This window comes from Fundulus heteroclitus, chromosome 16 (assembly GCF_011125445.2).
Source record: "Fundulus heteroclitus isolate FHET01 chromosome 16, MU-UCD_Fhet_4.1, whole genome shotgun sequence".
NCBI classification, from domain to species: domain Eukaryota; kingdom Metazoa; phylum Chordata; class Actinopteri; order Cyprinodontiformes; family Fundulidae; genus Fundulus; species Fundulus heteroclitus.
The window spans coordinates 11680928-11700694 of NC_046376.1; the positions used below are offsets into that span (position 1 = coordinate 11680928).

The 19767-nt window shown below is 41.2% G+C and overlaps 1 protein-coding gene across 1 annotated transcript in view; it reads right to left on the reverse strand.

The window, feature by feature from the left end:
- The window catches only part of vat1 (vesicle amine transport 1), a 43984-nt gene that overhangs the window by 12708 nt on the left and 11509 nt on the right, over nt 1-19767 (reverse strand). The window contains exons 3-5 of the mRNA XM_012872004.3: nt 7777-7947; nt 6624-6713; nt 1401-1642 (exon numbers count right to left, since the gene is read on the reverse strand). Coding sequence (XP_012727458.2) covers nt 1401-1642; nt 6624-6713; nt 7777-7947 — 503 coding nt within the window. The remainder of the gene's footprint in view (nt 1-1400; nt 1643-6623; nt 6714-7776; nt 7948-19767) is intronic.

A 19767-nucleotide genomic window follows, 5' to 3' on the forward strand; every position in this document is an offset into this window, starting at 1 on the left:
TGCATCCCGCCTCTCGCCCAATTACCACTGGAGATAGGCACCACCACCTCCCTGGTGACCCCGCACAGATAAATGAGTATCGATGGATGGATGGATGGATGGATGGATGGATGGATGGATGCAAATCTGACCGACACCACACACCCAATGTGTTGCTGCCTATAGACGCTCTTCATATTTTTTAGTCCAGTTCATAAACAATGTCTGACTCATGATGCTGTATTTTCATGTCATTTTCATATCAGCAAGGAATAATGTGTAAATAATAAACATGATCAAAAATTTTTTTTTGTAATGTAAATAAAGTTTAAATGTGAAATTTTTATCTAAATTCATTAAAACAAATGTATTACTTTTGAAATGATTTCTCTTTCATTCTGTATATGTCTATTTTGTTTATATGATATGTGGGTGGTGTGCCTATGCAGATCCAGTTATATCTTCTATAGTTTATATATTTTAATCACAGGTATAAAAAAGAGCTTTAATTATACCTTATACTATGTAAAACTGCATATGACAAATATATTAATTCATGTTATTATCGTTTAGTGTGATATTAACTCTTTAATGCCCCCTTTAGAGGGCAAGGCCACACAAGTGGGCGAAAAGGAGGGGTGGTTTGTGCAGCTAATTTCCCGTCATAAAACACAACCCCAAGTCAGTCGAGGCTCACACTGAGCCTGGTTCTGCTGGAGGTTTTTCCTTTCTGTTAAAGGGGAGTTTTTCCTTTCCACTGTTGCAATATGCATGCTTGATATGAGGGATTGTTGCAAAGCCAACGACAACGCAAGCGACTGTCCACTGTCATTACACGCTCTTTCAGGAGGAGTGAATGCTGCAAGTCAATGACTCGGTGCAATCTGCTGGGTTTCCTTAGATAGGAAGCTTTTAAATCAACGTGAATAATAAACTAAACCTGACTGCATTGTTTGATAACTAGGGTCATATTTGAATGTGTATAACTGCCTCCTGTCTGTATGATTAGATCGAATTGCATTTAATATTTTTTTCATTTCCTGGGAATCGGTGCTATATAAATAAACTGAAATGAATTAAATTTCATAAATTATCCAAGTTATCTTTGTGTTATAGTGAAATGTGTGATCAGAACCATTTGTGTATGATAAAAAGGTAAACATCTTTAGGAGTTACATTACTGATAATTTGTCAATGGCTAATTTTTACACATATTTTCAAACTTACACTCACACTAAAACCAGAACCTGTGGTATTTTTGTTGTTCCTTGTTTGACCATAAATTTGCACTGTTATCCTTCTCTAGTTGTTTTTCGGACATCCATAGACAAAATAAACTCTGGGTAAATGTGTCAGACACATGAAAAAGCTAGATGCAAATGGCAAAAAAAAAAAAAAAAAAAAACAAGAACGGGGCAAACCTGCTCAAGATGCCAGGTAGAGTCGATGCGGGGCTTGACTTTACCCTGCTTGTACAGGTCCAGGATGGTGTTCATGGCCTGGGTGAGGAGCTCCATCTCCCCATCCAGGTAGCCCAGGTGAAATCCGCACACGGACTTGTTACCTTGAATAAGGCTGAGCGTGTGGATGGAGAACTGGTGGTACCAGTTCTTAGCCACGGCGATCAGGTTCTTCCTCTGACCCGCCAGCATGTTGGCCGCACCTGAAGGGAGAAACGATTGAAGAACAGAAAGAAATGATCAGGAGTGAATGCTGCTAGTCGAGACTTTGAAGGAATCAACCGGTTCCCTTATATAGGAAAATCTTTGACCAATCTGTATAATATGATTGAGTTTGACTTTGTAAAGTGCCTTGAGATGACATGTTTCATGAATTAGCGCTATATAAATAAAATTGAATTGAAAATTGAATTGAATCAATTCTGACTCCAATAACTTTACACCATGTGTTTTAGCACTTGTTAGTGTATAGCTTTTAACATTGTGTTTACATTTATTTAAAATTAGAAAGTGCTGGCACTAAAAGGTCACATCTCGCTTAACCCATAAGAACCGTCCGCTGTTCTTTCACCCCTGTCTCTCTGTAGTTTCTCACCTATCCTTTCACCCTGAAAAAACCTCTTTAGCACTTCGGCTGCCATCACATCCTCCTCCAACCCCTCCTCCTTACGGGTTAATTTAATGGTCTCGCTACTCTCAATCTTTGCTCTTCTTGGATTGGAGAAAGGGGGTGGAGGGGCGGCAGGGACAAAGCATGCTCTGAGAAAACCGAGGGACCCGGCCCGCTGTATTCACACACATTCCAGGTTTCATGCGGATAGAACGCCCCATTGTTCCACTGTGCCTACTTCTGATAAGCTGGAGGAGAAGCAGCCCAGCGCAGAGACCAGAGAGGCTGAACGGCCGAGGGTGGAGGGCACCATGCTGGGTAGCGACTTTCTGAGGAACACGGGGAAAAAAAAAAAAGGCCAGGCCCTGTTCTCCGTAGATGCCGACTCCGCCCACTCCATGCATGCATTCAGATTTGCATTGTAACAGAGGGAGCGTAAAAGGGCTTCCCACGGACGACACACAGCACACTGAGGACATGGGCCTCCACAGAGAGGCCAATCCACCCACTAGAAAGCAGCTTTTACTCTGCGGCAAGTGTGAAACTCACAACTCTACCATTTACTCACAACCACCTAAAAGGTCTTGGGAAAATGTTTTTATTTTTTGAACCCCCCCCCCCCCCCCCCCCCCCAAAAAAAAACAGCTACAAGTATGTCTTTTTCAGCTGATAGTTACAAGTAAAAAAAAAAAACGATTGTGTGAATACTCCAGGATAAATACCAGCCATACTCCAAAATGATAAGAATGCAAAGAATTTGGTTTGATAATCTGATATGTAGCTGATGTGTTCCAAGAAGGAATGCCCTGTTCGCTGACACCTCTCCTCAAAGACACTAGAGATAATAAACAGGCTTCAACCAACTTTAACTTTAGCCATCATGTATATCTAAAGTCTTAAAATGCAGGGTCCCCTAAAAACACAACAACAAAAAAGATGTCGGTAGACCTAAAGACCCAATGGTGTAGCTTTTTTTCATTAACACATGTACACCAAGAATAAAAAAAACAAAACAAGGCAATTAAGTTTGCATTTCCACTGCAGCATGTCTCAAAATCCTAAGATTTTAAGCAAAAAAAAAAAAAAAAAACACGAAAAAATGCATGCGCTTTATTTGTTTTTGTCTTGATGACATCAACACAAACACATGTTCTTTACATTCTTGTAAAGAAATTTCTTGTCCACAGTTTTTTTGGTTCAATTTCTCTATCGTAACCCAATTGTGATTATTTCCAGGCACGTAGAATCAAGAAATCCCTTAAATAGTACCTGTCTGATAACATGAAGGCTAAAAGTTCACCAAAAGCAACTCATCATATCTAAAAAAAGAAAAAAAAGCAACTCTAATTTAGATAACTTATAAAATCATTGGCATCTATCAGTCTGTAACAGGTTACACGACTCATTCTAAGGCTTTGGCGCGCCAGTGAACTATATTGAGAGCAATTATCAACAGATGAAGAAAACATAAAGCAGCGCTGAACCTACTAAGGAATGGTACGACCCATCCAGGAGGTCACAAAAGAACCCAGAACAGCATCTAATGCGCTAAAGGACTCACTTAGGCTTAAGGGTCAGCTAGGGCCAGAGTCCATTATTCAACAATAAGATGGTGTGAACAAAAATGTCCAGGGGAGATTTCCAAGGCCAAAACAACACCAGAACCAACATTGGCCATAAAAACAATTCTTAATGATACCAAAGACTTTTAATAAAGTAGTAAAATTTTGTCTTGCCACATTGGGAGTATTCTCAAGTAAAAAAAACAAACAAACAAACAAAAAAAACCACATAAAGTAAATCACATCGGAAGTGTCATGCTTTGGGGATACTATGCTGCTTCATGACGTTTGCCGTAATTTAATTCTGCTTTCTAGCGGAACATCACGAAGGACAATGTCCGGCCATCATATTTGTGACCTTAAGCATAAACAGCAAACAGGCTTAAATTGCAAGCAACCGGACTTTCGTTCAGTTCTTTATGAAAACGAATCAACACCTATCCAGGAATCTTTTTTAATTCTGGTGGCTCACACCTGACCAAACTGTGCGCTGCTGTTTTTAAGGACATGGAGGCCCATCCACCGGTTTCCTCCCTTTTAAGCCTGTTTGCTGTTGCGATGATCCGGATGACTGGGGAATGTGCACAGGCTTAAGCACAAGTCTATTTAAATGTGCTTAAATCTATATTTAAAAAGGTGCATAGTGCAAGTTTTGAAGCTATACATTATTTTCTTTCTCATACATGCCCGCACAATTGCCCGACGTGTAAAATGAGTTATCCTGTATTTACAGCAGTTGACTCTTTAAGCTGGATATTCAGTTCACGAGAGAGTAATTCGGGACGAATCCTCTTGTGCACGCTCTTAAATATTAAATATTTATAGCTTTCTTACCTCAGAAGACATCACGCCTCTGAACTAAAGACCTGTGCAGTCGCAGCGGCAGATGCTTTGCCTCTTCTCCAATGCATGTGTACAACACTGGTGTCATTTCAACTTGTCACCAGAGGGGGCACACTTCTGCAGAAATCTTTGAACCTACACTATGATCCTTTAAGATCATGTGGTACGAACTTATTCAGGCCTTATGCAGACCTCATGAAACACCTCCAGAGTGGCTCAATTAAAACAGTTCTAAAAAGATTGGGCCAATATTCTTCCAAATCCCTCCAATTTAAATTTTTATGTAGTTCCAGGTTGGCTGCTGCTGTCAATCTAAACACAAGTAAACGTCTTTGAATGAGTTAAGTTAGGTTTATACTCGCCGCATCGTGAGGGGCGTGAGGGTGCGCATGCCAAAAGTGATGCAGTTGCAGTGTCCCCGGTCCCAAATGCGGGCCCCGCGAGCTGCATTGGTGCAAGATTGTGCACCTTTGAGTATTTGTAAGTTGCCACTGACTGCATGCGCAAGCCTAATTCAAAACGGGGGGATTCAGAGAAGCCCTTGTCGAAAGAAGTTTGCCTGTACTGACATCAAATGGTCTAGAAGTTTTAAGCGGCACAATTTTGTTAAATTCTATGTTGTTACTGCTTATTCTGTGACTGAAAACAGCGTACCCAAATTACTGGTACAGGGGGGAGTTTCTTGGCCAAGTTTATGGGTACAAACGAGGATTTTGATTTCTGTTTCCATCACTTGCAAGCATAAATCAATTATAAAACAACAACTCTCAGTATGTAAAACCATCAGCTCGTATTTAGTACTGCAAAATGTTTTTTAAACCTTTTATTTAAAAAAAGAAAATCCCTGTGGGTTTACACACAGGCTGTATTCCCCATCTTTTCGTCTCATCTTCCTGTATGCAACAGGTGAAATAAACATCTCCGTTTATTTTGCTTAGCTGCCATAAACACACCATCTATTCTCCATTATCGTTTACAACACTGCTCGTGGCCATTTTGGAAATGTGAGGTCGGCCGTTTCTTCTCTTTTTCACTGCATTTCCACTGCTTATGTTGAGTACTGCCCCCCTGTGTTTTTGCCGAATACTGCAACTATGTCCGTGTCAAGTATAAACGTCTACAGCGATTGTGTGGGCTCGCGCTCAGGCCGCACAGACCGGCGTGACAACCCGACGCGTGAGTATAACTCAACCTTTATGGGATGAAATACAAAACAGTCAGAGGTGCATGTGGATTGGTTGCCTTATATGATGTCATCAAAGGCATGTGCAAAACCCTGAGCTATATAATACACTGGAGTGCTGATTTTGCCGAAAAACTGAAGTCACTGGCTGCCATCTTGCTACTCCCTACTCTCACAGAATCCCATAGGATTTGGTTGCAACAACAAGCAGTTTTCTGGCTGTGTGAAAACGTTTCACAGGTAATTATACAGTCAGTGGATGTACTAACACTATCAACTACTAGGAAATGATGTGCTGAAATATTTTACATGTTATTCATATTAAATTTATATATATGTATATATAAGTATGTGTATATGTATATATGTATATATATATGTATACATATATGTAAATATATGTTTTTGTATATTGTTATTTATATATTTATAAATGTTATATATGTATATTTAAATGAATAAAATGCTAAATATTTCAGCACATGACTTTCTCAGTACTTGATAGTTTTAGAACATAACATAAAAGTATATGGCATTTGACATTTTAAAAGTTTTAAGTCCCCCCTGAACATGAGAAAATCATCGTTATTCGATGCTGTAGCGCACATATTCCTTAGTTACTGGAGGAAAATAGGGAGTACCAATATGGCGGCTGGTGACTTCAAAGCGACTCATTCTAACAGCGGCTATTAGCACTCCAGTGTATAATATAGCTCATTAGTGCACATAGAGGCTCGGCTTTGGGAGGGTAGACATTAAGAGGATTTAAAAACTATTTGGAACAATATAACTAAATAAATAGAACTAACCAAAACCTGGTATATAAATAACAAACTATATGTGCAGTGAGTTTAAGAGTGGCTAATAAGTTAGATTTTTTGGCCCAGTATCTCACAAAAGCAAAGCATAACACGAACAGCCTTTTCTTAACATTTTGTGCTGTCATAACACTGATAATCTTTCTGCTGGATTTATTTTTCACTTACCATAGGTGATGAGCTTTCCCATGGGCTTCAGCAGATTGTAGGCCTTGTGGGTGTCTGATCCGCCGAGAGGGTCGAGCACGATGTCCAGTCCTGGGGCAGAGGAGGCAAGCGGTGGAAGTTATCTCGGGCGTGACTTCAGCAGGAGCGGCACGCCAGGTCTCCTGAGCTCAGCATGCCAAAGTTCACCAGGAGTAGTGAGGGTAGGCAAGCTGCTCCATGTTTACTCAAACCCATAAAGGAGGACAGGAGGACCGTAACATAACCTCCCTTATAGGATCCTTTTTCTTTTTTTCCCCCCCTTCATGTCTCTCATCTGACAAGAAGGATGAGACGTCTCCCTGTTGCTAACATTTCAGCATAACAATCCAGCGTCTGCACAGATGGTAAAAGCAGACAATAAACCTTTCTCTGTGGCTTATTAACGTCCGGCCATGTAGGTTCTGCCTTAATGATGTCCCTTTGTGCCAGAGGGAACTCCTTAAACTGGGTTAGCCCTCCTTGCTTTGCTAAACCCTGGTCCTATTGATTGTAGGGGCTCACAGCGGGAGTCTGCCTTGACCGGAGCACACATGAATTGACAGCGAGTCAAAGATAGAAGGATTGGCGGTGAGCGCATTGATCCAAGCTTCTAATTGGATACATTCTGTGTGAGGTGTCAGCTCCTGCTTTAAATCTGTCTGTCTATAGTGTCTGCCTGACTCAAAGATGAGGTGCCAATGAGATGAGCTTCTGGGAAACTGTATCCTTACTTTAAAACGACAGGAAGAGCATGACCTGCACTTTGTTTCTATTAGCTAAACAAAGAGGCGGCAATTCTTTTTAATTTCATAGCAGCAACTTCAGCTACACAAAACATTTCTTGCTACATTATTTGGGGCGGATAGTGTCAGTTTCTGGAGAAAGGATTGTGCTTGGTGGGAAAATGACTCCCTAGTCGACGCTAGTCTGGTGCGAATGAAAGCCCAGAGTGAGAAACTGAGAGGAAAAAAAATGGCACAGCAATGTTTCATGTGACCACATCTACAGAAAGAAAATAATCAAAAATCAACATGCACAATGTTCTAAACAGATTATTTTCAGTTGCATTCCCCTGTGGAAGCAAAATCCAAATTTAGAAGATTTATTCCCTGCGGATGCTAGGTTATTTTTTCACCTTTTGGACTGATCTTGCGGACTTCCTCCACGTAGTCCTTGGTGCGATAGTCGATGGTATGCGTGACTCCACCCTGACTGATGGCCTCATGTTTGCTCGCTGATGCAGTCCCGAACACGGTCACGTCTTTCACAGTCTTGCACAGCTGAGTGGCTGCAATGCCAACACCACCTGAGGAAAAGGTGCGAAAAAAAACCCAGGTAAATGTAGAAACTAAATATAAGTTGGACAAAGTGGAGGGATGTACACCTCTTAGTTTTATCATTTCATCTCCAGAGACTCTTGCCTCTCCTTCCCACTTCAGGTGTTCAGCTAGATTTTATAATTTTGACTAAATTAACCCTTAGTTTAGTCGAAAGAGAGGCTTACTTAAAATGTTTTATTTTCCTGGCCGTCAGTCTCTTGTGACGGTTCCTCTCCCAGAAGAATCAGCTGCTGAGAAGCTGTGCTTAAATGCAGCAACAGAACCAAGCTCTCGAGAATCCATTTGTCCAAAGCAGCTGGACCAGACCCATTCACCAGGCCTTAACAACAGTTACAAAATGTGGTTGAGATAAATGTTTCTTTTTCTCGTAATGTGTGTGCCCAGGTGTCTGTTTTTGACTAAAACTCTACAAGATTCCTATTTTGTTTTATGCATTTCAGCCATCTCTTACTTTAGCCAAGCCCATTACCCAATTCCAGTTAGAAAGTGAGGATCTTCAGACATCCAAAAATTGTGCATTAAGGGAAACCAAAGTGGTTCTGAAAAGAGAGGTGAACTGTGCACAGCTCCAGCTAAAAGCTGAGCAGCTTTCACTCTCCTTTTGCTGGTAGTCTTAAACCAAAGGGAGACAGATTATCCTGGTAGTGTCAAAACTTGGGGCTTTAAAACCTTTTTTTGTTCCTCCCACTTTTGGGTTTTAAATCAGCTTTAATTCCTATAGAAAAAAAAATATCATATTTGATTTACTCTTCTTGAATAAATATTGAGTACGTGTAAAGTAGAAATGCTCAGCTTTTAGAATAATAGTCCTATAGTAACCCTTTTTTTTCTGGTTTTAGAGTTGTAAAAGGTAATTTTTCCATTTTGTTCACTAAATATGCCTCCTAAAAACAAGAAATATAATTTTCTTGTTAAGTGTGATTATTCAGTCAATAGAAATAAATTGAAAGAAAGGAAGAAAGGAATTTCAGAGCAAGTTAAAGGATCAATTTGTTTTTTTTGGAAACCAGCGGGCCGTATTGAGATACCAACACTAATATATCTAAAAGTTGTTGATATTTGGAGCAAAGACCAACGAAAAAAATGACAAGAATTCCAATTCAACACATATTTTCAGGGCCAGGTAAATGTGATTAGCATCATTTATTGTGACAAACAACCAAGTCAATAACACAGTGGATGTGTTTTTCGCTGAGGGGCAGGTATGAAGCACATAAAGCACAATCGCATTACCCCGGCTGGCCTGGGGAAAGAAAACACCCACACAAAGACACATACATCCAACTCTGGAAAAAAGGAGCCATTGTTGTCCTGTAATATATCCAATTTTTTTTTTTCAGTTTTGCATTCTCAAGACAAACTAATATTGCACAACCACACAAATGTAGCTGTAACAGAAAGAAGAAAAAAATCTGCTACACTGTCCGCGACTTTGAATACAAAGTAGAAGTTTGGAATATTTGCGTTTTTCTCCACTGTGTTTGAATGTCTTGGCCGGTGTTTGCAGAGGGAGCCGTTGGGAGAAGTAATAGGTTACCGATAAGCAAGTGGCTTGTTTGAAATGGAGGCTGACTGGAGGGGCCGGGGCTGAGAGGCATCCATAAAGGTCACTCATGCCTGACCAGGAAAGAGCAAATCTTATCTGATGCCAGAGAGTATAAAGAAGCACAGAGCAACAGCTCCATGTCATAGCATTTACTGTTATAATTGGGATGTTTGCACAAAATAAACGACATAGTGTTAAAAAATTAAACAAAAAAGCATTGAACATTGTATGCAACCTGTGCATTTCACTTTATGCATCCAGTGTATATAATATTTGGCTGTTTCGCCAATGCATGTCAGCTTTCAGGAGAGAATCTTGTGCACTGGATGACGCCGGCGCACCTTTTGTCCCTTCGTCTGAACATAAATGTTTCTGAGCCAGTGAGCCTGTCTCATAGCACAACCTCAACCAAATCCAGGCAGTTTCTCTCTGTGGCCGCATCTTTGCATCAAAGCACAAAAACAAGCTGTCTTCATACGAAGAAGGAGGAAGACAATTTATTCCAGGGCAATTCAAATATTTCAATGCAAGTCTTGCACCTAATTGGTAGATAAAGTACTTCTCTGTTAGTGCAGGTCCAACGGGTGCCTGTAAGACGAACAGGCAAGGCTGCATCACTATGATCACGCCTGTTGACAGTGTTAATATAGCTGAAAAGAAAACAAAACCCAAGGCTGTTGCTCTTGGATGCGAGCGCTGCCGTGGCCGCGTTGTAACAGCAGCTCGCGCTCAGTGAGAAAACCAAGTTTGTGTTGCCAAGGTAACCTCAGCCAAATTGCCAGCAATGACGGAGCAAAGGGAACCATTTTGTCTCATTGACTGCTCTTCCTTCGGGCATGCGAGTGCAACAATCGCAAGTTTGCCAGCAGTTCATTTCTGACATTTACATCGGAGCATTTTCTTTTAGACGGACTCGTCTGAAAAGGCATTGTATTGCCTGCTGCTGAATATATAAATATGAATAGTAAAATTGATATAATTTAGAACAGCAGACCGAAATGTCATTTTTTTATCAGACGGTTCTTTCACACAGTAACGTCCTTCATGTACAGGTATTAAAACGGACCAGCAGAATAATGTGTCCATTGATCCTTTGTGCTCACAAGCTCCCAATTACATTTTAATGTATTGCTAAAGCAACTATCGACAACATGGGGATCTCCCTTCTGCTGCAGCTTTATATATACGGTTTTCCAATTTCTTTATCGATAAAAAAGTGAAGACAAGTATTTATCCAGTTCATCAGGGTCTTGATTGTTTTTAGGTCTGGACCTTCACTGGGCAGTCCCAACATATGGCTATGCAGGTGCTGCTGCCACTTACACCAGACTTTAGTGAATGGGTGAATAATAGGAAGAAGTGCAGTGGAGCAGAGACACAACTTAAAAAAGGAAAAACAGTGGGCGCTAAGGTCGAAGATTGAGAAACACTGATCTAGACCATACGTCACTGTAGCTCTGGCTGAATATAGGAAGGAAAGTGAACCTCCGGCCCAGTCACGCGTCTTTTCAGTCTAACAGATTTTCTTCCAGCTTTGCTCCGGATTGACTAGCATGTCTGTCGCTGTAGAACAAATCCAGCCCCACAGCATGATGCTGCCACCACCGTGTTTCACAGCAGGGATGGCATGTTTGGGCTGATATGCATAGTTAGTCTTCCTCCACACATTTTAAACACATAGCACAGTCTTCTACATGTTTGCTGAGTTCAAATACATGATTTGTGGCAAACTCTAAACAAAACATGTTATTGCTTTCTATCAGCAATTGGCTCCTTTTTGCCACTCTTTCATAAATCCACATTTATGAAGTAGATGACTAATAGTTGCGCTTTCAACAGATGCGCCCACCTGAGCTGTGGGTCTCTGCAGCTCCTCCAAAGTTACTTTGGCCCTTTTAGATATTTCTCTTATATGTTCTTCCTTCCCAACCTGTCAGTTTAAATCGGGTAAATCCATATGCAACTATGTGTTATTGTCCTTCACTTTACAAATATGTATGACTTTGTAGGGCTGAAACAATTATTCGGATTAATCACGATTAATCGATTATTGAAGTAATCGTCAACTCATTTAGTATTTGAATCGTTGACTGGAGTCTACAGACTCTAAAATATGTAATTTTCTGCCCACTCAGAGCAGTAATTAAGCCAGGAATGTACAGAAAATATACATTTTGGACCCTTCATCTTTAAATATATTCTATCCAGAACTCCTCAAGCGGCAGAATTTAAGCTTCTCCTGATTCAAGTTATATATATTAAAAAAAATCATTTTTTGCTGTTTGATTATTAATCTGTTAATAAAAAAACAGCACACACATTAAACAATTAGCAAAATAATAGTTGCAGCCCTAGTTATATTGTCTACCGTTTTGCCAAGCAGGGACAAGTAGACTAGACAGACAAGATAGATATAGACCTCAATAATTAAATTATCAGTATTAAATTGATTTTTTTACAGGTTTCTGGCATTTACAATGCATTTAAAATGTACAATAAAAATTTGCACTTTAGTATTGAAGTATGTTAATCTATGAAGAGTGTCTCTTTTTAGATAAATCGGTTACTTGGACAAATAATCGATGGATTACTCAATTACTGACACAATCGATAGCTGCAGCCCTACAACGTTGTTGTGGTCTGTTAATAAAATCCCAAACATGTACAATAAAGTCTGTTGTAATTTAGTATAATGTGGTATGAATGCATTTTTGAGGCACTGTAACTTGTTCTCAGTCAAAAGCATGAAGCTCATACCTGTTTCTGAATCCCATGGGAACAAACCCCTGATCTCCAATCACAAGACTGCTGAACTGTGCCAAGAACCCCTCCAGTCCCTCTCACCTCTGATCAGACACACACATCCATACATACCCACGTCACAAAGGCAAGAAAAGCCTTAAACATTCCCAGATAGCTGGTGGTATCTGCTAATCTTCACAAGATTAAAACGTTAGCCTTCAGTTCATGCATTTACATGTTTTACCAGATTTGATTTTTTTTCCCAGCATGTCCTTAGAGTAGAACCCCATCTCTTAAGAGATTACGGCTGAAAAACAGCCACGAAGAAAAATAAACCTAAGCCAATACTTGCTGCTATCTGCTGTTGTTCTCCGCCAGATTTAATTTAACTGTTTAGACGAGGAAACAAGGACGACTCAAACATCATCCACTTAAACTGAGCACAGAGGAGTTTTGTCTTTCCCCCACAATCCTTACGTTCTCCCATTTTGGCACAAATTGTGCTCCATAACATGGCCGTTATGGAGCGAATAGGAATTTCCCCTCCCCAAAAAAACACAGAAGGAATCCAGACTGACACTGAGGCCGCTATTATTGCTCCACACCCAGCGGTTCGTCAAAAAGCGAGGGAGGAATGGATAGTATGTCTTCAAATCGGTCAATCAGCTACAGAAACTGATATCTATGGATCTATTGGCTGAGTAAACACGATGATCACCGCATGGCAAGGTGCAGGGGGCCAGCTGTGATCTCTGGCATTAGAGGTTGGATGGTTGCCATATTGTTACTGTCAACACCAGGTTTCCCCCCCCCCCTTTCTTTTTGTTTTACTTTACAGATTTTCTTCAACATATTTGCACATTTCCTCCCGGCTTCGTACTGTTCATAACCTATCATTACGCTGTGGCGGTGGTGGCCTGCAGAAAGAATGAAATAAAAACACGGAAAAGAGCGTCGCTTTTCGGCCAAGCTCTCGACGGAAAAACTACGACACGGACCAGCAAATAAACGGCCGGTTCTCTTTTGCAGATGTGGAACGCTCTAACTTGGTTTGGATACGAGTCCTCAAACAATGAGAGGAGCCACAGTTGGCTGTTTTGTGAACGTGTGTGAGGCATTACGCTGCGTTATGTAATCCTGTTGTTTCTCTTGGATGCCTGCGCGAGTGTGGGCTTCAAACACAGTTCAATGTGCTCGCTCACTGAAGGTGATTTTCATAGAGGAAGTCCATTTTTTATTTGCTCGGTGAGTGAAGGAGGCCCTTGTAATTTCCTCCTAAGCATTCTCATATCGAGCGACACGAATAAAACCGCAATCCACAGAAAAGTAATATCACAGACCTGAATATAGAAGTGAGCATGCACAAACTCCTTCCCGTTGCAGACCTGGTTGCGAAACGAACCCCGAGCTGTTGCACACACAAACAGGTGTCCTAACAAAGGCTTCGCATCCACCTGTGATTATGTGGTAGCGGGTAGGGCGGGAGGGGGGGTAGACGGGGTAGACGGGGTCATTTGTCAACGACTGCAGCAATGAAAGCGCGAACGAACGATGTGGTTGGAGGTTGCCCTGGTTTTCTTCCACTATCAGCGCAGCTGATCTGCCTCCGGCGATGACGGGCCCAGGGAACGCAGAAACGGTTCAACCACGCGGCCCAGACTCCCGCTCAGTGGTCAGAGTGGATTAGCATTCACTAAACTAGGGTACGGCCTCTTGAGCAGACAGACTGCGAGGAGAGGGAATGATTCTCAAGCACTTTTTATCACAGTTTAAGAACAAAACACAACCCAAGAGTACAGATGAGCTGATGCTCAGATCAAAATAGCTAAATACTGAACGAGTCCAAGGAGGAAAAACAACAAATGGATTGTTTAATTTTGCTCCCTGTAGAAAACAGAGAAATACTTTTGAACCAGTCAACTCAGAAAACATATTTGAATTGTCACTTTTTCTCGCCAGTCAGCTACGCACAGAAGAAAGATACGCCTGAGGCCCTGCCTGCAGGTTTGACAGCAGCCATGAATATCCACGGCATTTAACAGAACCAAGACATCCAGCCACCTGTTGCACCCACTTTAGTTTAATTTGATGTATATGGCGCTGTGATGGATGCATTCAACAGCAACACGCATCAAATGCAGTGCTGGCAACATTCATTGGTACTCCTACTAAAGATGTGCATCCTGTTTGGTCCCTCAGAGGGTAAATTTAAGCCATCCCTTAGGGAGCAGAGTGCTGCCGACACTGAGTGTCTGTGGTCAAGGGTCTTGCTCAGAGACCCAGAGTGACAGACAGTTTCAAACCGGCAGCCTCAAGACGCAAACGCCCGGCTCCCTAACCTCTAGGCCACCACTCCCACATTTAAGGGCTTGAGGTGAATTTACATTTTACATTGGAAGGAAAAATCCAATCCTTGTTTGATTCCATGTATTATATTTGCTTAGCCTTGTTTTATAAACCTTTCAAGGTTGTCGCATTCAGAGAGATCTTTCACGATTTCTCTCTGCAAAATCGCTCTAGAGCCGCCCGACCCAGGACAGATCCTCTGAATAATTTAAGTGGAGGCCATGTAAAAAAAGGTGATTATGTGAACCATGGGAACCATTTCTGTGCTGATTTTGCCGTACGTTTTGAATCACTGTCTTGTTGAAAGACTCACAAATTAACTGTTTCCATTTTACTGCCAATGTCTGTCAGTTTTATATGATAAATGTCCATGTATTTCAAAGAGTTCATATTACCAACACCGCAACAAGGTGCCGTTGGAGGAGAAACAGATCTACAGCGTCACAGGTCCTCCGCCATACTTACTGTTACTCTGGACCGGAGCTATTTCCCGACATGTTCGCATCCTGGCTTCACAAACGTTCAATTTTGGTCTCGTCTCCAAAGCTCATGCTTCTAGTTAAATTCCCAGTTGGTTTTAGCAAACTCCACATAGTTACATGTGTTAAAGTAGGCCAGAAAATGCTTCTGTCTGACATCCCTTTTAAACAACTAGTAAGCATGTAGATAGCGTTTACATACCTACTATTGTTATGGAGATTTTGGGACCCCAAGCCGCTCTTTGCTGCAGTTCTCCAGCAGTGGGCTTTGGAGAATTTTCCCTTTCATACTATCTGTGTTGGCGAGATAAACTTGGGTCTTCATCAAGCCTATTAGCCAGCGGGTGAAAGAAGTGGCCCCTTGTGTCACATCATGTTTATACTCCAGGGAAACGGAAATTCATGGATTACCTATTATATGTTACATTGATTTCTGGCGTATCGATCATCGTTATGGGATTTTTCTAATCTTTACGAGAGGTGCCAATAAAAACGGCCCTAACCAGACGGTCATTTTGGACCTTGAGTTGTTTTCATGGCCAACAGAGAAAGTGTAAATGACTGACATCTAATGGGAGAGCAAAGTTAACAATGCAATCACATGGGAAGTGCAGTTAGAGCTGAGGTTCTTCCAGCGAATGAGCCAAACAGGAGCAGACTGTGTTGTTGTGTTGTAAAAAAAAAAAAAAAAATAGAACTTTAAAGATTTTTAAACTACAAAGAACAGCATAAATAAAAATACTTCCACAACCAACGCTCCAGCTATGCGGATTACCATTAACAAGGATTTAAACCCCTCAGCTGCGACCACATCCAGTAGCTGGAAGCCTCTCTCTTTAAAACTTAGAAGCTAATCTTCAGCGTAACCCGGTAACTCGATCCAAAACCGGGAGATTTCAACCAGAAGCAGCTGAATAGTGGAAGGAATAAATTCCAACTCACAAATGTCAAACATACGGATGTATGCGCGGATTTTACTGATAAGGTTTATTCAGCAAACCAAAGCACTTAACATAGCTCTGGCAATGATGGAAGTCAAAACCTGAAGGGGACGTAAACTCCTAATCAAATTATGCATTCCTCATCTGCAGTATGACAACGCTTCGTGCTGGACTGCATTTACTCCAGAGCTCATAAATTAAGCAGAACCGGACGTCATCTTTGTAAGCAGTGGGTCCCCATATGCATGCAAGAATGTGTAGTGTGGGTGTGGTGGCTTGGCTGGCGGGCCGGGCCTAATAAACATCAGGACCGGTTCAGGGAGAGGTCAGAGGGAAAGAAAAAAAAAAAAAAGTTGGCTATATACAGTGGAAGACCCACAAGATACATCCAAATGTCGTCCAGCTTCCCCCTCCGCCCCAAACCCCCCCCAGGGGGGGAAGCAAAGGGGAAACGTGCACACGTTCCCAGATGACCAGGACCACGGCACGGATATGGCCGAGGGTCACGAGGAGGGAGACGAGGTTACGGAGGGCTGGGGAGGCGGGCAGCGGAGGATGCAGATGTGTGGCGCGGTGGAGAGGAGAGGCACGATGGGAGGAAATACAAGAAGCTATTGTTTGGAGAGAAAAGACAGGAGCGGAGCCACGAGCGAGGCAGCTGAGGGTTATTCACCACATGCATACAGAATACCAGTCAGACATTCCCAACTGGTCACTTGATCCTGATTGGGAAAGGGCCCTATACTTTTCAGCGAGGGATGCGGGTTGTGATGATGTGACATTACCTACAAATGTGGAACAATGGAGAGGCTAAAAAGGCAACTGAAGGGTGACCCATCATCCTTCTACACTAGAGCTCAACAGGGTATTTGCAGAGTGGAGCTGCAAATGAGACTTATCAGTGGAAAAGTACGAACTCCACTGTGGTACGAGTATCACTGGAGGTACTTCAACTGTGTTTGGTGGTGCAAATATCTGCGTTCACTGTTATAACGTCTCAAAGGATATGAATAATTATTTAATTTTCAAGTTCCCTCAAAAGTAGGGCAGTGGTACCTCTCTTGTTGCTGTGCACAGCTTGTAAGCCGGCTGAAAGAAGCAGTTTGGAAATGCAGTCATGAAAAACAGGCTGCTGTTGTGTGTAAAAGTAAAGCAGGGGCTCCCATCACTTCGGTTAAGTTGACACTGTTTAATATCTGCAGTGGGCAAGCTATGAGCTATCCATCTCTTCCTACATCCTGGCTATGCTGCTAATTCAGGCGATCGCCCAGCTAAAACCAGTTTGTTCTACTCCAAATGTAACGCTATAAAAAGTGTAACAATGAAAAAACAAGATTTTTGCACAGTAAACACATTTACTTGCAGAACTAGAGCTGGATTTTTCAAGCATTTATTGTGCATTTTCTCTTGAGTCTATATATTAAGATCAAAATAACAATGAAATTAGGTTATAAATAATTTAACTGTAATAGTATGTTCTATTTCCGCATGCATTGGGGATGACCGATGAAGTAAAATATTTGTGTAATCAAAGTGACTTCATGAAACCATCATATTTCTTCTCAACGATAACGCACAGTGACAATCTCATGTTGGACCATCTGAGGAAATCTGTTACTTCTATTACAATAAAGGTAAAAGTGTAAAAATGTTCCTCCTCACCTTTGCAGAGTCCCGAATTACAGGTTAATAACAACGACGACTGATACTTTTGAGGGTTTGTTTACTTTTGCATGTAAATCCTCTAAAATTTGGAAATGGTCTGCACCGACTGACACACACGGTGTGAAAGGAATATTACAAGTTCTACTCTTTTTATAATAAATTATCTTCTTAGCTGAAAGCTTGAGGGCCTTTAGGGATTGAAAGTAGCCCGATCATTTCCCCCAAAGAGATCAAATAAGTGGATTAATTTGTTTCTAGAACGATGGGGTCAGCCATTAAACCCAGACAGGATGAAGCCTATTACTAAAAAGCAGGGAGCTGGGAGTCCATGGCTGCAGCTATGAAAAGCTGTTGATCAAGGTCTTCAATGAAAAAAAAAAAAAAAATCACACTGCATTAAATCACGATGCATACCGCTGCATCCTGTGACTGCGAGTGAAAAAAAAAAAAAAAAACAGCACTGTCTGCCTGTCTTAGGCACTACTGTTACTCCTCATCGGTCCAGATCGTTCACAAGCTGATCTCATCCATGAGCTCTCCATTTTATCTTTACTCAGCCGGCGCGCGATATATACGCGTTGAGGAACGACAGACGCATAAATCTGCTCCTCTTTAGTTGGATATACAGCTTACTGAGCCGTAAAACTGCTCCACGATGTGATGAAATCATTAAACCCACGCAACAGGTAACGCCACGCTCTGTTAGACGGGGCGTGTGCAGAGTTTGCGGCCGGGGCCAAGCTTTTAATTGCTTGTTTGTCTTTAATTATTGTTTCACAAAATTACAAAACATAAATGCAAAAAAGAAATAACCTCTTCTTGGAGTGTTGTTTTAAAAAAAAAAAAAAAAAAGAAAAACAGGAATGTCTGGAATTGGGGAAATAGCAGTGGTGTTCCACATCATCATCATGTGATACTTAAGTCAGATAAATGTCAAATAAATATTCTTATGTAACTTCGAAATACGCATGCAGGGAATAAGAGCACCATTATTAGCAAAAGGTAATACATGAGAGGCTTTAGATGTTTCAAAGAAAAGCCCCATTTAAGCTTAAAGAATACATAAGACTGCGATTTAATGAGACGTTGCTTTAGTCAGGGAGATGTTAAAGATTTTTTGTTTTTTAGTCAGAAAGCTTGTTCACTAATTTAGCTGAAAAGGCCACAATAAACAACTACTTATACTGTTACATATATTAATGTATGAAATCAAATGAATTCAATTGAACACAGTGAGTACAGCATTTCTCTGGGATCTACAACAGCTTAGTGTGAAAAATCATTACATGGATGAAACACAAAGAGATAAGATTGATCACATGAATGATATATGAGGCAAACGGCTCAAATTTGTCAACAGATTTAGTGAGCTGTGTAGTCGTCTGGTGGTTCTGCTTTTCCTGTCCTGTTCCCAACTGTTCAAAAACGTTAATGGAGAGGGTTTGAGGGCTCCGTGACAATGTTCAGAACCAAGTTCCTGCAGCGACTCAGAAACAGGTCCTGGAAAAAGGGAAGAGACGCGCTTACGAAGTTCTCAGCTCCCCTCACCATCTCCTTCGGGGCCCTATTGCAGCTGTATTGCTGTTGAGATGGAGTGCCAACACAATCCCAACCACAGACAGATGTTGTGAGAAAACACAAAACAGGTATTGGAGGTTAAAGACGTATGATATATTACATTTGTGATCTCCCTTATACTCCTAATATTACTTATATGTGTGCTTGCTGGCACAGAAGATTTTTTCTTAATTGCCCGTGGTTGAATTTATTTATTAGTCCCAGACGAACTAATTATTTTTACTTAGCTCTGCAGATTTACATGAGAGAATTCAATTTTAACTGTGGTGGGTTAGTCTTGGTCATTTGCAACTACAATACAGACACCAAACGGGGCTTTAATACCCTTCAATCCATTGTAACATGCCTTGTCATTTTCCCTGGATGTAACACATATATAGTACATTGAACGTCTTTATTTATATCACCAATAGAAGTTTGTTACACTGATATATGGTCAGGAAAGCAACTTCTTTTGGTTTGATAGCTCTGGTTTGGAAATAAAGCTAA